We start from the raw sequence: 16,755 nt of genomic DNA, 5'->3' as shown, positions 1-16,755 counted from the left end.
TAAAATACTCAGCCCTGAATTGAGTATTTCAGAAATTGTTAAGTGTTTCCAAAAAAGTCATTTTGTCAGTCGTAGTGTTTTTTTTATTCTTATCTGGTGTTGATGTCCTGTGTCGCGCAATCAAAGAAAATATATTGCTGTAAGTGAAATAAATCAGTTTTTATGCTCTTGTACAAAGTAAATATTTTTTTAAAGGTGAAATTTCAAATTCGTATAGGAATCGTCAACTTTGTGCAAAATTAATGGAATAGAATGGATAATGTACGGAAATATTTTTACAGTACTCGAATGAGTAAGTTAGAGGAATGGGGAAAATATTGAATATCTTACGCCTTTGTATGAGTAATCCGTGTTTGCGATCTAAAAAATATATATATATATATTTTTTTGGGATTACTTTGTATTATAATACAGAACTTTGTTTCTTCTAATCCTGAAACCAAGATGTATGTATATACATTGCATTTTGCAGGTTAGTTTGCTGTAAGCTGACGGTTCCTGTACGTATTTGAAATTTCACCTTAAAAACAATATGTACATTGCACAAGAGCAGAAAAACTTATTTATTACACTTACATAAAAATATTTTCTTTGATTGCGCGACACAGGACATCAACACCGTATAAAAATAAAAAACACTACGACTGACAAAACGACTTTTTTGTACAAGCTTGACAATTTCTGAAATACTCATTTCAGGGCTGGCTATTTTATCTCTTATTTTTACATTATATTAGAAAAATGAAACTCATTATCATAATTGTCAATTTTAACCATAAAAACTTGGTTTATTTCATTACAAAATTTAGTAATATTTAAAATTCCCGCGCCATTTTAAGATTTTCCACAGAAGGAAAAACCAAAGTGTGAGTGAACGGTCTCGGGCAGCTGTCTGTCTGCACCCGACAGACAGGCAGATATGTGACAGTACCCTAAACGTAACGAATGCATGGTGGAAAGGAAAGAAAATAGTTTTAAAAAGTCTGTCAGTGTTGTGAAATTGTAAAAGTGTATAATAATTATTGATCGATAAAAGGATTTGCGGAGGCTTACCATTTGAAAAATACTGTAATCTTAAAAAGTATTTCTTGAGCTTAAAAGAAGACGTTAAGTTTATTGCTCCTAAAATGCAAAATACTGATTTCCTAAAAAAATAATGACCTAACTATTTGAGGTTAGAAAAGTTTCTAATTGACTATTGACAGTTGATAAAAATTGTCGTTTGTTCTAGTTGCAAGTGACATGTTTAAGGAAAGTAAGTCACTATTAAATGCCATATACATAAATTAATGGGATCCAGTAACTTCTATCAGGTAATTTATTTAAAAGATTATCAATTATCGTAGTTCAACAAAAAGAAACTTGGTCATTATGTAATTTTCGCTTCGCGCTATATCTATAAATTACAAATATAATAAAGTTCCCCCCGACCGGGTCTCAATTCCCTCCCAATTTTATGTTTAGAAATAGAATATGTAGAGAGTGAGAGATTTTTAACCAGTTGAATAAAAAGATAATTGTTCAAAGTAGGCTTTTGTTATGGCAGTTACAGATGAATGATATTATCACGCAAGCTGTTATCAGTATCTGTTGAATTTTTCTTTGTCTCCGAAGCTGATAAGGCAATACTTCAGTGAAAGTTAGTATTTATTTCTTGCAGAGCTGAGAATGAACAGTTCTTTTAATGTAGTTAAATATATTATTTTTTACAGATTATGCATATGTGGTACTGGTTGGGTATTGACTTGGAGTCGTTTTTATTTTCGGGATACAATGTAAGCACTACCGTGGGATTAGTCGCAACCTGTTTTGGCTTGGCTGCCTTAGCAGTTCTCTACGAAGGCATGAAAATTGCGCAAATAAAGTTGAGGCAATTGTCAATGGCTTCTATTCTTCCGGACGGCCAAAGAACTTCGGAAAATTCTTCCTTACTTTTTAGAATTTACCCGAGGTCCTTCAAGCCCTTTACTTCATGTCGCTGGTATAAATATTTATTTTACTATTATTTTATTCTATTTCAGAAGGTAAAACTAAGTATGATCAACTAAGAAGACTTTTATTCAGTCTAAGACTAAGGAACATTTTTATATTCACATGACCGATGTTATCTTTGTATATTTATGTTGGCAATCATGATTTATGTTCATATTAACTGAATATTATGTGATGATACTTCAAATTTATCTGAATTAAGATAAATAAATATAGCTGATCTAAAGTAAACCAATTTCAAATTAAAACTTTTTAAATTCGAAGTCTGAAAAAGTGCCCAAGTATGATAAGTAATCTGCAATGCGGTGCAATTTATTGATGATTGAGAGACTAAAAAGTAATTAAGAATGAGGCATGTCAATCACTTGATGCTTCCTGGGTAGGCGACATTCGCCTTAAAAAAAAAAGAAGAGTACTCTCACTATTAACAAATGTTAAGCATTTCATATTTACTCTTGATTAATTATGAGTAGTTGTAGTAGTAATTGGAGTAGTTAGACAAGTAGTTGGAATTTGAATCTTGCGTAATATTGAATTCAAAAAACTTTTAATTGGTAGGTGATTTGTTATTTTAAAGAATTACATTTTTTATATTTTTTTTATCATTTATTCCTTGTGCTTAAATTTTAATTCCTGTTCAAAGGGATTTCTGGGCCGGAAAATCGCAGTGAATTTATTTTCTGATCATAAATGTTTTTAATTGTTAGTTTGATAGGATTTTGAACTTCCCTTCATATCATGAAACAATGTGAGACTAAAGAATCTCGATTTAGATTTCTTTCGCATAAGATTGGTTAATTTGGAGATGCATTATTGAATGATTCAAATGATAAAATTCTTAGAAAGTTGCAAAGTCCAAAAGTGATTCTGAAAAATATGACACAGTCTACTTCCCTCCATAAGAGAACTTATAGAACCATATAGAAGAAAGCACAATACGCAAAGTATTGCCTTTTATTGTCAAGGTTTATTGCATATAGAAGCCTATAGAACTCGTACTTCTATAAGAATCTATATGGAATTATCAACAGCCACTGAGGTGGTTTCTGTATGCTTCTGTTGGTCTATTTATTTCTTTTTTGGGAATGCCTCATTGATTCTCATAAACTTCTGTGTCTATGTGATTTTATATGGCATTAATAATAGCCACTGAGGTGGTTTCTATACGGAAATGAGAAAATGGAAAAATAAAAGGGGAAAGTGGAAAATAGGAAAAAGGGTAACGAGAACGGGGAAATGAAGACAGGGGGAAAGAGGAAATATTGGAAAGGGAAGGCGGAAACAGTAAAGAGGAATATGGAGAAGGAAATAGGAAGGGAAAACGTTGAAGGGGATTGGGAAAGGGGAAAGAAAATACAAGGGGAAAATTAGAAAGGGGAAGGGAACCGTTTCCCTTTACCCTTGTTCTTTTCCCTATTTTTCCCTTTCCCCTTTCCTACTCTTCTCTTTCCCCTTTCATTTTTCCCCTTTAACATTTTCTCTGTTTCCCCTTTCCCGTTTGTAAATATTTTATGATGAAAGGGTTAAAAAAAAGAATTTCAATTTACATGATGTAATATTACCACTTCTGCCGGGCGTCCCACTTGCATGGTTCAGTGCTTGTATAGCGGGCGTAAAGTTTTTTATGTAGCGGGCGTAAAGTTTCATGTTGGCCCGGCGGCAAAGTGTGCATGTGAGAAGGCCGCTTGGCTGGAAGTGGCCAAATTACGCCTGCTTCACGTGGATGTAATAGCGCATTTTCAAGGGGGGTTGGAAAAAAAGGATTTTTCACCATAAGTGTATTCAGAGAATATTTTATATTTTTCAAAATATATTCGATTTTTAAATAAAACCGATTGCTTTTTTTTACGAGTTTCGTTTTTACTTGAATAGACTTTGAAAAATAATATAAAAATACACTTATTGTAAAAAATAATTTTTTCCAATTAATTAAAAAACTTCATTTTTACTCGATGGCATTGATATTATTGCTTGGCCCTCAGCTTGCTGACATATTGACAACAACGTCACAACTTGAAATATCTAGTCATGACGCTGTTACGTTTCGCGACACTTTTGAAATTTTCTGATGGAAAAATGTCCTTTTGATCTTCTCGATTTTTCTATCACAATATTTAAAAAAGTTTATAAATTTCATTTTCCAGCAAAAAATAAGGAATTCTAGAGAAAACTTTTTATTTTCTTAAAGTCTCTTAATTCTCTTTTGTTCTCTACATTGCCGAACTCACACTTCCCGCCCTTTGAAAATGATGGAGGGACATCTGACAGAAACATTACTTTCACTCCAATCCATATAGAAACCTCACGCATCCACATAAAAATCACATAAAGTTATTTTTTTGCAGTTTTATACATAGAGTACGTCTTGGGAGGATCGATATAGAAGTAGGTACTTAGCGCGCCGTCAGAAAAGTCCCACTTTTACAATCTATACAGAAAGCACTTCTAATCCTAGTTGCAATTTCGTATAGATGACTTGTTACAAGAATACATATAAAACCGTATAGATGCCTCGGGACTTAGTGTGTCGGCAGGAAAATCCTGTATGGATATCCATATAAATACTTATAACAAAAGGGACGCTCTTGGAATTTCATTCAGAAACCATCTCAAATTCTAATAGGAAATCCATTTAGAATACATCAAAAGGAAGTCCATATAGATACTTGTAGATTTTCTATCTGCCAAATTTTCTTTAAGTGGCACTACCAATAAAAACCATTGGGAACAATTAGATACTTATAGAAGTTCTATATGTATCTATGAGACATTTAATGAAGGGAGGTCGTCAATCGACAAAAGAATGGAACATAACTGAGAAGCTACATTCTACACTTGAAAAATATTACTATTCGTTAATTTATGAGTTACTTTACGTGTAGAAAATGTTCTCAGAAAAGTCTGCATTCCCCTGAGGTCATGCTAAAATACTTCAAACTTCCCGATCTTCGGGCCTCTTTTTTCATTGGTCAGCCATTGTCGCGGATGAGAACTTATGGGGATTGTGGTGGGAGTTGACGGAACTGCGTAATTTGAAATATACGTGTACGGAGGACTTGAAATAAGGAAGACTTAACTGTATTCAATTCTTAGGACTGGATTCAAAAATGTTATATTTGCATAATTTTTAACTTTTGGAGAGTGGCCATTGCTGGGTCGCTTTTGACCGTGGATCTTTTTAATTACTTAAAACACCAGTATAACGATTTGTTTCAAACTTTAGGTATAAATAAAACATATGCAAGCACACTACGTTAAAAAGCTTTAGCTATCTAAATCCACTAGAAAATGAGGAAAATTGAAAAAACGGTTTTTGAGATTTTGCTGAAATTTGGACAGAAATAGGGGGCTTTAAAAATATTTATGCTTTTCAGTCATGTTTCTAGGGGTTAAATTAAACATTTTATTTTCAAAATAAAGTTATACATTGAATGTTTTAAATTTAAATCATTCTAATATAATACATTGAAATCTGGAAAGTATCTTTCCAACATTTTATAAATTACTTAATCTTAAAGAGAAGCAATGAATACGAGACAATTTCAAATTTAAACAAAAATAAATAAAAATTATGTAATTTCAAAGTCAAGGCATTGAAGATTGAGTTATTTAAAATTTAACAAAGTTAAACTGGACAACTTCTGAATCAAATATTTGCAACAATTTCAGTTAAAATTTTCAAACTAAAATCTTTAAATTCAAGCTTAAAAATCTTTTTTAACATAAAAACTCTATTACAGATGATTATCAAATTTTAATTTGAAAACTGTTCAAATAAAATTGTACAGTTTCCGTTTGATAGCCATGATAGTTAAGAAATAGTCTTTTCTCAATTTTTAATGAAATCAGATGAAGACAAAAAGAGAATATTCGTTGAATTTATGACAGTAGTTTATCAGAGGTTTGAATCATCGTTTTTGATTAAAGTTACAAGATTTATTACATTTGAAAAAATGAAGATGAAATGCATGTATTAGATAACTCAAGGTCATTGCAATATTTAAAATATTACTATTTTTTTATTTGCATAGTGAAAGTTGGAGCAAGTGGTTGTTGGAAGTTTGCCACTGGTCTTTTCACACTTTACTTGGCTATTTACTAATGTTGGCAATAATGACGTACAATGGTTACATAAGCATTGCCATTGCCCTGGGAAGTTGTTTCGGTTATTGGATATTTGGTCCATCCCTCGTTGAGTCAAACATAGCACAATTTCAAGCAAAGGGTCTAAAAATTAAATGTACTGATCAATGTGCAGGTGATTATAAACTAAATATTTTATTTAAATTAAAATTGTCTTATTTTTTTAGTTAACTTTTTTCAGATGCATTAATTACTTCAGAAATAAGAGAATCTACTGTTTCAACAGTAGCGGATGAGTCAGCAACGTCAATAGAAACTAATGTCGAGGTTCATGCCCCCAGTGACGCAATTCATTAAAGCACAAGGAGTAAAAAAGACTGATTTTGATATTACGTACTTCAGTGAATTCTCGAGAAGCTTTACGTTCATTTTAAGATATATTAATTTTGAGATTTAAAATATTTTTAACTACACTGCCGTGCAAACAAAGAACACCATATCAATATTATAATACAATTTTTTATATTTAAACGTATTTTTACATTATTTTTATTTACCAGTGGCTTCCATTCGATGGATGCAGGGGGGGGGGGGCGCTTCCCCTAGTCTTGAGTTTCTAAGCTAACAATCTTGTCCTTTTTTATTGTTTTCTTATAAAAATTTAACTGTTCCCTCCGATGGATAAGTAAGTTTATATATTCACGAAAAAAAAAACAAAAATATTTACACTATCATAGGAAAATTATCGCTACGATCAGCGAAAGTATTATTAAAAAGCATTGCTGACTTTGAAACGCGATTACTCTAAAAATAGAGCGAGAAATTTAAAAAAAAACCCCCGTTAGAAACCTTGTCAAATTATGCGTCAATTGAGCCCTAATAGAATTATTTTTGACCTTTTGAAGAGAAAGTAATGCGTGAGAAGTGGCATGACCTAGAAAAGTTGTAGAAAAAATCTTACATTCATTCCCCTTAGTCTTTGGAGTCTTATCTTTAATTTAGGCCAATAAAACTTCGAAAAAATCTTCACGGGTTCTCGAGATACGAGTAAAAATGTCTAAGCACGTCTGCGCATAAATGAAAATGACATTTTACGCTTTAGCTTGAATTCATAAAAAATGCAGATACTGTGTTTCTTATTTGCGCGGCAGTATATTGTCATGTACATATGTATATATATACGCCAATTGAATTTCTTACTGCGCAAAGGATATATGGTATAGTCCATTTTGATAAAGAATATTAAGTGTACTATAAACTGTATTTGCATATCAGATTTATTTACTAGATTGTTGACGTTAAATGAATATTAATATATTGAGAGAATAAAAGATATATTTTATATAAGGGGCATTATTGAATAAGTGATACAGTACCTAAAATTTGAAAGTATTCGGCTCATGTTCAAATCCAAATATTTTATAAGTATTAGCAACGCGGACTTCAAAAACTTTACGAATATTTCAAGATCCGACAAAAATGTAAAGCATCATATTTTGGGAAATGACAACGAATTTTTTATGACACATGCATGATTTCAGACCTTTTCGACGCCTATGAAGCGGGGCTAAAGCTCTACGTTTTACTCCCTAGCTTGTAAAAAGTGAGGTCAAAGAGAAATAATGAAAATTATATACATCTATGATCTCGCATTTTACGATGATCAGCCCACTCACAGTAAGAGCTGTAAGGTTAAATTACTACAAATGACCGAAATTTTCTAAAAATTTGTAGACATTTTTAAATAGAATTTTGGGCAGTTTATGCTAAGTTACCATAAATTACTCTTAAAATCACTGTAAATCATGCTTTCTTTATTCGAAATCTAATATGGGCTAAAATCATGATTTCGATTCGAGAAATGTTTGAAATCATCAATTTTTTGTAAAAAATATCGTATGCGCCAATGGAGAGAGGGGCTTTTTGGACTTGTGTATGTTTTCAGTACGAGTTGTTGGCGAGCGCTGGTCGCATAATATGTTATTATAGTGCAGCAATATTGCAAGCTGCAGGTACGTCTCATACGCATATTACAATGAAACTCTTCTACAGAGACGATTTTGGGGCTGACGGTGGGTGGGAACTAACTCATTATAGCCCGTTCCACTTTTGTTTGTTCACGCGTGAGTGTTTGCCTGAGTGTCAACCGCAGACCCCGCGCAGCACCTGTTACACCTACCAGCGGCGCGGAGCAAATTCTCAGAAGGGCTATTTATTTCTATAGTAAACAGCTTACGGTTTAACAGCTGCACCGGTAAATGTTTTATTTTTATACAAATTTAAAATGAAATACATATTTTATAATGAATAGGGTTAACCACAGAGATATTAAATTTTATCGTGCCCGTTCTTTTACTTTGTTAATAAAATGGAAGAGATTGTTTTCATCTTTTCCCAAAGTTATAATATCAACTTTTTAAAAAGTTAAATATTTACAACAATTTGTGTATGCAGCTCTCTACAGCAGTGGTGTAGTCCTAACAGAAAAAGTGGCCTGACTGTACTGTTAACAAATTATGTACGTATGATTTTTCGTAAAAGCTCATTTATTTTTTCGAAAAGGCAAGTATTATGTTTTTGGTTCGAAATTCATTTTTTTTGTTTTTGTTAAAAATTTTATCATTTGATTGAAAGTTTCATTACTTTGTTAAAAATGCAAATATATTGTTAAAAACTCATATTGTTTATCGAAAATTTAACTGCTGTGTTAAAAGTTCATTTTTCTAGTTGAAGGTCCATCTCTTTGGTTACAAAATTAACTTTTTTGATGAAAATTCGTTTCATATTTGGTTGAAAATGAATAATGAACTTTTTTTGTAGAAAGTTAAACTTTTTCTTTGAAAATTCATGTATTTTGTTGAAAAGTCGTCTTTTTGAGTAAAAAATTAATCTTGTTTGTTGAAATTTCAACATTTTGGTAAAACATTCGGCTATTTCGTAATAATTTCAAATGTTTAGTTAAAAAGTTGTCTTTTTAGTAGAACATTATTCTCATTTAGTGAAGATTCAACTTTTTTGTTGAGAATTCAACTATCTTCCCAGGAAAAAAGAATCCTTTGAAACGATGACTATGTGAATTGCATGTCTGTCATTTGCAGATTCAGCAAGTTAAAATTGAATCGGTTTGCGACTATGTGAATTGGTTATTTTCTCAAGCAGCTTCGAATCTGCCATGTAATGCAATGACCATATCAAGCAAGGTTATATTGAGTCGGTTTCCTTCTTTTTGTATGAGACAGACTTTTTTTGGGTTAAGCTGCCATATTTTACACGATTTTTGAAATTGGTAAATTATCGAAAGATTAAAAGAAATTATGCGCAGGTCTACTAGATTCCTTTTGCTATTTTAGTTAATAGTCTTTTACGGCATATAAATTAGTTAACAAAATTATAAAGACTAAAAGTCTTTTAAAAATACCTCTTTTGATTGAAAATGATCTTTTCGGTTAAAAATTAGTCTTTCCGATTTAAAAGTTCACTATTTTTAAAACATTTAGCTTTTTAACTTAAAAACTTTAATCTTCCTTTTGAAAATTCATCTTTATGGTTAAAAATTTATCTTTCTAAGTTGAGAATGAACTTTTCTGATGCAAATTTAACTGTATATTCCAAAAAATTTGTCTTTCTCTTGAAAATTCAAATATTTGATGAAAGTTTAAAATTTTTCTTGAAAATTCTGCAATTTGATTTGATTTCAACTATTTGATTAGAAATTCAATTTTTTCAAATCTAATTATTTTTGGAAAATTGACTTATTAAAGTCAACATTTTTGGTCGAAAATTCAACATTTTTGTTAGAAATTCATCTTTTTGGATTGAAAATTCATCTTTTATGGTAGAAAAGTTATCCTTTTCAGTCAAAAGTTGATCTTCCTCGGTTGAAAAGTAACTTTTATATTAAAAATTTAACTGTCTTTGAAAAGGTTCGTCTTTTTGGCTTAAAAACTGGACTATTTGTTAAAATCTTTAACTATTTTATGTAAAACTCGTCTCTTTTACTAGAAAGTTCATCTATTTGGTTGTTAAAGCAACTGTTCAGTGGATAATTGTTTTGTTAAAAATTCATCCCTTTGGGTAGGAAATGTTTTTTTATTGAAAATTTAATTATTTATTTTAAAACACAATATATTCCGAATTGAACTCTTAGGAATTTAAAGTGTTTCGCATTGAATTAAATATGTTATCTTTATTAATTATGTTTAAAATAAATTATTAACGTAAAATCCGTTGATTTTGTTGTGTCACATATTTCTAAAAATATCGCAGATTTGCAAAAAGATCCAGAGAAAAAATTAAAACTTTTACATTAAAATACATACTTTATTATTATGAAATTAATTTTTATAGTACTATAATAATCCATTTATATTTACAGAACATACGGTGATTGCGGCTAGGGGAATCGATGAGGACGAACATTTATTTCAGTCGGATGAGTTATTACTGGAATAATTAACGCCCGAAGAACAGGAGGAAATCATGAGGGCGTAAATCGTAGAGCTGAACGAAGATGCTGGAACTTTGCAAAATAATAGGGCGATAAAACGCATTCTTTTGAAAATTGAGAAGACAGGGAGGATGCAGCAATGTATGATGGTATTATATCATTAAGCAGAAATTAAATTTAAAGAGTGCACATCTTTCTTTTTTATTAAATCAGAAGCGATTCTACTGTTTAACACTTTTTTAAAGACCAATTTATAAAAATCAATGTCGGAGTTTGTAAAAAATCTATTTTAATCTTTAATTTTCATAAATGGAGGCTAAACTTTTTTGGAAAAAAAAATAAATACGATTATTTTATAGTGCATGAAAAGAGCTATTTAAAACTTTGAATAACGTTTGTAAAACGTAAAAGTCAACTTTTGAAATGAAGTTTAATGGTTCGGTTCATCTTTGAAAATTCGCGCCACCTCACGTGGCATTGGAAAATGGAAAGTGTAATGGAAAGGTTGGAGCTTCTCCAATAAGAATGGAGCATCGAGGATCGAGCTTCTCAAAAAACAGCTGACTATATACCTGACTTGTAATTTTTTATCTTGTTTAAAAATGTCACAAGTTGAAACAAAACATATTCTACATAGTGGATATTTTCATCCATTATTGCGACAATGGCAATCTCCAAATGTGGAAATAACACCAAAGAATTTGATGTATCCGATTTTTATTTTGTGAGTATAACCTTACTAAATAAATTTTTTTCTCAATTTTAATGTAATAGTATTTAATATTATGCAGTAATTTGTCATTTATTCTGCATCACATAAAAGGTTAATTAATAACATTTAATTTTCTAGGAATGACTTTCTTTTTTTAATTGAAAATATGTATATTGGTTATCGAAATGAAACTTAATTTCAAATCTGCCGTGGCTCAGAATAACATTATTTTTGTATGAATTGTACGTAACGTAAATTTGAATTCAGTTGTAAATTTTCATAAAATCTTTCTCTGCATTAGGAGGCCCACATTATTTATATATTTGTATTTTATATAATCAAAGCACTTATTCTTGCTTTCATCTGTAAGCCCAGAAAATATTAAAATAAATTTTCAGGAAACATTATGTAATATTTTAAGATCAAAGCATTTGTTAAATTGGTGAGTCGTCAATAAAAAATTACTAATGTTTTTTATTCTAATATTCAATTTTATATTTCTGAACTATCACGGCTTTCAGTTGGAAATTGCACCTTTTTTGTTTGAACGATTTAAATTTGAGATTCTCCAATTATCAGTATTTTAATTCAAAATTATTTATCCTGGAATGTTGTGAAAATTTTATTTTATTTATGTTGTATTTGTACGCGTTTAATATTTAATCGTTTCGAAAATTAGATATTAAAAAAAAAAACTTTCGTCCATAATTGTGAACAAATTTAGGTTTCAATCCATAATTAATGTTGTCATGCTCTAAAATGTTATGCTTCAAAAAAGTAAAGGTATATTTAAAACAAAACATTTTTAATAATGAAAACTGGATAAAGATCAAAAATGAAATTTTACGTTGCAAAAAAAAAGTTCTCTATGGCATGTTTTGAAATATAAAATTTGGATATAATTATAGAAGCATATAATTTCCCAAGAACTCGACATTGAAGATGTATAAATACCAAAAAACAATTATTTTTGTTATGGAAGGAGAAAAATAAAATGGTCTTTATCCAGTTTGTATATTTACAATGACAAGGCTACTTTTTTGCTACTTTTTTCGTTATTGAAGGATTGAATTCACGTTCTATAAGCGATAACGTATTCTTAATAGACTCCTTAAAAAACAACGATTCAAAATCTATAGGAATGTCGAAAGAATTTTATTATACAGTTGAGGCGTTATTGTTAGTAAAAATTCATCATACAAAACATTTGATACCTAAGTTTGGGAAATCATTATTGTAAATAGTTTTTCTAACATTTATTCTGTTTGTATGTATTTGTGATTTCCAAAACTTATCAAGTTTTTTTCTGATGCCGCTTGAGGTTCACTAAATATACTACGTGTTGTCTCAAATTTATATAGTACGGGGTTGTTCATATATTACGTAACGAAATTTTTGACCCCTCTCACCACCCCTCCTAGCGAAGTAAATTTTTTACTTAATATTTGAACAACTTTTCTTTTTTAGCTTAATTTTTTTACACTACTTCTTCATTTAAGGAGTAATTGTTAACTGGTTCAAATACTACTTTTTTAATACTTAATTTTTATGTTTGAGGATACTTTTTTCTTTAGAAAGGTACTTTTTTTTATTCGTTTTTTAGTTCCATAGAGCACTTGGAAGCCTGCAGTTGCGAAAAAGATTTCCTGAAGGACTTTTTCAGATTAATTTTTTTGATTGAAAAGGGAAATGATTTGTACCTATTTCTAATATGCATCGATAAATAGAATCCTATATTACATAAAATCGTTCGAAACAGAATTTCGAGAAATTAATCCCTATTCAGTTGTGATTATAATTTCTTCATATAATATACATGTTGTATCGTTATAGAGATGAACCGAATGCCAAAGAAGCTATAAGTAGTATGCCAGGTGTATATCGATATGGCATTAATCAACTCAAATCCATGCTACAACCTTTAGTGTCTAAAGGATTGCAGTCTATCTTATTATTTGGTGTCTCGAATAGTTTAAAAAAGGTACCACAAAAAAGATACTGCTTCCTCAACTCTGGAAGAAAAACAATATTTTCATAATATTATTGCACTATCTCATTCTTAAGCAACATTTATTTTTTATCAAGTTCTACTATATCGCGAATAAATAACTTCTGAGGAATTTTTAATTTCTTTTCACTTATGATGAAACTATATTATTTTAGGATGAAATCGGAAGCAGTGCTGATAGTACTGAAAATCCAGTAATTCGAGCTCTGCCACTTTTAAGGAAGTGGTTTCCTGCTTTAATAATTACCTGTGATGTGTGCCTGTGTCCTTATACAACACATGGACATTGCGGAATTTTAAACAAAGATGGTACTTTAAATAATGAGGCCAGCATCAAACGAATCGCTGAGGTAGCTCTTGCATATGCTAAAAGCGGTAAGAAAACGTGATGAAACCAAAAACCAAAACAGGAAACTACTATCAGAAAAGAAAATCTAGAACATTCTTGTTGGAAATATTTCAATATCATTTTGATAATATGTGGGTAAATTTACAAGTAAATTGATACTATTATCATCTCAAAAGGGGCATTAAATACCTGAAAAATACAAGAAATTGAAATAAAAGTTTTGTCATGAGATTTTGCTTCCTAAAAATCATATATTCATTTTAAAATATATTTTTTAATTTTTATTTAGGTGCTCAAGTAGTAGCTCCTTCAGATATGATGGATGGTAGAATAGCAGCTATCAAAGAAAGTTTAGGTGCCGCGAATTTATATAATAAAGTCGCTGTCCTCTCTTATGCAGTAAAGTTCTCCTCTGGATTTTATGGACCATTCAGAGATGCTGCACAATCTGCGCCACAGTTTGGGGACAGAAAATGTTATCAATTACCACCTGGAAGCAAAGGACTGGCTTCGAGGGCGGCTGTAAGTATTTAAGAATCTTCTCAAGAGTTTCTACAGTGCGAGAAAAACAAGCTGAATTTCCAAAGCTAATTTAAAGATGTTTAACAAGTCTTTTTAATGCATATGCATTCTTACAAGATCTATTTCCGGTTTGTAGAAAAATATCAAAGTGTAAGATGTTTGATCTATAAAACTATTTTTAAGGGAAAGTTTGGTACGATTTTTCTACATAAATTAAGAGAATTTTAATGTTTTCAAAAATTTAAACTTTCATAATCATATGATTATATTTTATTTAGGAATTGAAGTCGTGAATTCAGATTTTTATTGGTAAAAAAGCGTAAAAATAAAATAATTATCAAGCTAAAAGTAATTCTTTGTGTAAAAATTAAATGCAATTTAGAATAGGGTCATTGCAAAAAAAAATAATTTTTTCTTTAATTTCAACTTAAAATGTAACTGTAGATATTCATTTCTACTGTAAGGAAACGATTTTTCGTGAGGTCTCTATTTTTGTATTCCATTCTAAAATCTGTTCATTTTTAAATATGCAAATACAGTCACCAAAAAATCTGTTAGCTGTTTCGAATTTTTTGTTTTGGAAATAGGAAATTAGCAAATAAGGCCTAAAAAATTTAAATTAGTTTTTCTTTTGTGATTATTTGCCTCCGAAATAAAATATTTAAACCATATTTTCCTTCACCAATGTAAAGAGTAGATAATTTTTAATTGAAAAATTGCAATTGCTGTGTATCATTCAACGACCCTATTTCATAATTAAAAGGTGTTTCTAGTTTCAATCGCATGAAAAACTACGAAACATCTCTATTTATTATAATGAATTACCGTGAAAGTATTAAATCTATTATTTCATAATTGTTCAAAATTTGGTTTGAAATGTTGTGATTAGGTACGGATTCTTGATTGAAATGCCTATAAAATAAATTCAACGAATAAAAACCGTATTAATACCAAAGTTTTAAAACTTATTTAATAAACGAATTCTTTCTGAATACATTTGCAAAAACAAATAGCAAGTAATTTATTTTGTGAAGCTTTCACATATTACGAAGCATTGAAAAGGGCGTGGGGCGGAGGCATGTTTTGTTACGGTCTATTATTAAGGGAGGGGGGGGGGCAATATTTTGACCTGATTACGTAAAATGTTTAATTTGGGAATTTTCTGCACCATCAAATTTGTATATCAACATTTATAAATAAATAATTCTACTTCATCAAAAAATTTATTTATATATCGTTATAAACATTAGTGATAGGAGAAAAAAATGGTTAATGATTGTTTAATAATGGGAAATAAACTGTAATATGTAAAGTTTTTTACTTTTTAAAGGAATAAGAAAAATTAAATTATGTACAAAAACTTATTTTGAATAATTCGTAAAAAATAGATGGTTTTTAATATTTTTTTCAAGATTTCTGGGAACGTTTTTAATAGTTCAGGTTTTATTTTAAAAGAAAAATTTTAAGTTTTGAATATTTCAAAATGTGTGGAAAAATAATAAAGAATAATTTGAAACAATTTTTAAAATTTTTTGTTATCACAAGTTTTTTTTTTTTTTGTAAACTCAATTGAGCGTCAGGATTCCATAACGACCTTAGCGCTCGGATTCATTTCCGGAAATTGCCAACTTGGGAAACTTACTGCGCAAAAAATATGAATTTTTTTAAAGTGTTCAGCAATAGTTGCGTAAGATTGTCTATGGATTAGATTGTTCAATTTTATATGCTTATCTATTTTTTATTAAAATAAATTAAGAGCGGAAATGAGACATTTTTTAATTATTATTTTTTAGCTCTGAATAAATAAACTAATTAATCCTATTGTCGATGAAAATGAATATCCAAGTATCTAAAGAACATAAATAATTAACAAGATATCGAATCTAATTGTTATAAGCAAGTTTTACTAAGGAAATATGAACATCGTGAAAATTTTGCTTGCAAAGTATATTTGTAAGTGGAAATTGCTTGATTTTATTAACAGGATCATATTTGATCATGGAAATTTTGTTGTATTTTATAAACGCATTATATAAACAAGTGCATAGTTTAGGCATTTATTGTCCGGAAGTAATATTTTTTCTTTCTTAGTGCCTTTAAATGATATAATTGGCAATACTTAGTGATAAATATGGGTCATTTGATATTATTTGTTAATTATATAAATAAATGCATAGTTTAGTCATTTATAGAGGAAAATTAATCGTTTCTCTCTAACAATATTCAAATCACATAAGTAGTCATGCTTACGAAGAAATAATTGACAATAGATATTATTTGTTTATTTTATAAACAAATGCACAGTTTGACCATTTATAGACAGAAAGTAACCTTTTTTCTTTCTCATCCTCTTTAAGTTATATTAGTCGTGATTTGTATTGATGCAAACTTGTCATTCGATATTATTTGTTTATCTTACAAACAAATTTTGTAAACAAATGCATAGTTTGGCCATGTACAGTCTGTCAAGTTAAAGCGTGGGTCGCTTTACTCGCAGTCGGTAAGGTGTATCGACATGATTTTGGTGTCAAAATATTAACAAGAGCTCCCTCTTTCATGCTCTTTGATTTAACATTCAGTTTGCTTTCAATTCTCATCTTGTTACCACGTTACAAAAAATGAGTTCCGTATACGCTTCGCGC

The 16,755-nt window shown here is 29.9% G+C and overlaps 2 protein-coding genes across 10 annotated transcripts in view; both read left to right on the top strand.

Moving 5' to 3' along the window:
• Positions 1-883: 883 nt before the first annotated feature.
• On the top strand, positions 884-6,900 carry LOC117180283 (probable low affinity copper uptake protein 2). 7 transcript variants are annotated; one of them, XM_033372693.1, is made up of 6 exons: positions 884-1,068; positions 1,232-1,313; positions 1,553-1,639; positions 1,713-1,981; positions 6,024-6,250; positions 6,317-6,900. In XM_033372693.1, the coding sequence occupies exons 4-6, from the start codon at positions 1,716-1,718 to the stop codon at positions 6,430-6,432; spliced, it is 609 nt and encodes a 202-aa protein (XP_033228584.1). In that variant the 5' UTR covers positions 884-1,068; positions 1,232-1,313; positions 1,553-1,639; positions 1,713-1,715; the 3' UTR covers positions 6,433-6,900. The 7 variants fall into 7 exon arrangements, with proteins under 7 accessions (XP_033228584.1, XP_033228583.1, XP_033228581.1 ...); XM_033372692.1 differs by having other exon boundaries at positions 1,547-1,639; XM_033372690.1 differs by having other exon boundaries at positions 884-1,313.
• Positions 6,901-7,526: 626 nt separating this feature from the next.
• LOC117180282 (endoplasmic reticulum chaperone BiP) overlaps positions 7,527-16,755 on the top strand; it is a 26,857-nt gene continuing 17,628 nt past the window's right edge. The window contains exons 1-7 of one of the 3 annotated variants that reach the window (XM_033372686.1): positions 7,527-8,329; positions 8,530-8,593; positions 10,451-10,671; positions 10,882-11,246; positions 13,068-13,215; positions 13,398-13,617; positions 13,881-14,113. In XM_033372686.1, the coding sequence (XP_033228577.1) occupies positions 11,125-11,246; positions 13,068-13,215; positions 13,398-13,617; positions 13,881-14,113 (723 nt within the window). In that variant the 5' untranslated portion in view covers positions 7,527-8,329; positions 8,530-8,593; positions 10,451-10,671; positions 10,882-11,124. Of the gene's footprint in view, positions 8,330-8,440; positions 8,594-10,450; positions 10,672-10,881; positions 11,247-13,067; positions 13,216-13,397; positions 13,618-13,880; positions 14,114-16,755 lie in introns of those variants that run through there. The other 2 variants (XM_033372687.1, XM_033372688.1) reach the window with 2 other exon arrangements.

The sequence above is a fragment of the Belonocnema kinseyi genome, chromosome 9 (assembly GCF_010883055.1).
Source record: "Belonocnema kinseyi isolate 2016_QV_RU_SX_M_011 chromosome 9, B_treatae_v1, whole genome shotgun sequence".
Taxonomy (NCBI): domain Eukaryota; kingdom Metazoa; phylum Arthropoda; class Insecta; order Hymenoptera; family Cynipidae; genus Belonocnema; species Belonocnema kinseyi.
The sequence above is the reverse complement of the archived record's forward strand: the minus strand, read 5'-3'. Positions and strand labels throughout refer to the sequence as shown.

Excerpts from the sequence above, each read along its gene's own strand:
- LOC117180283 (XM_033372693.1), top strand. The coding sequence starts at position 1,716 with ATGCATATGTGGTACTGGTTGGGTATTGACTTGGAGTCGTTTTTATTT. Across the intron at positions 1,982-6,023 it reads CCCTTTACTTCATGTCGCTG|TGAAAGTTGGAGCAAGTGGT; the intron begins GTATAAATATTT and ends TTATTTGCATAG. Across the intron at positions 6,251-6,316 it reads ATGTACTGATCAATGTGCAG|ATGCATTAATTACTTCAGAA; the intron begins GTGATTATAAAC and ends AACTTTTTTCAG.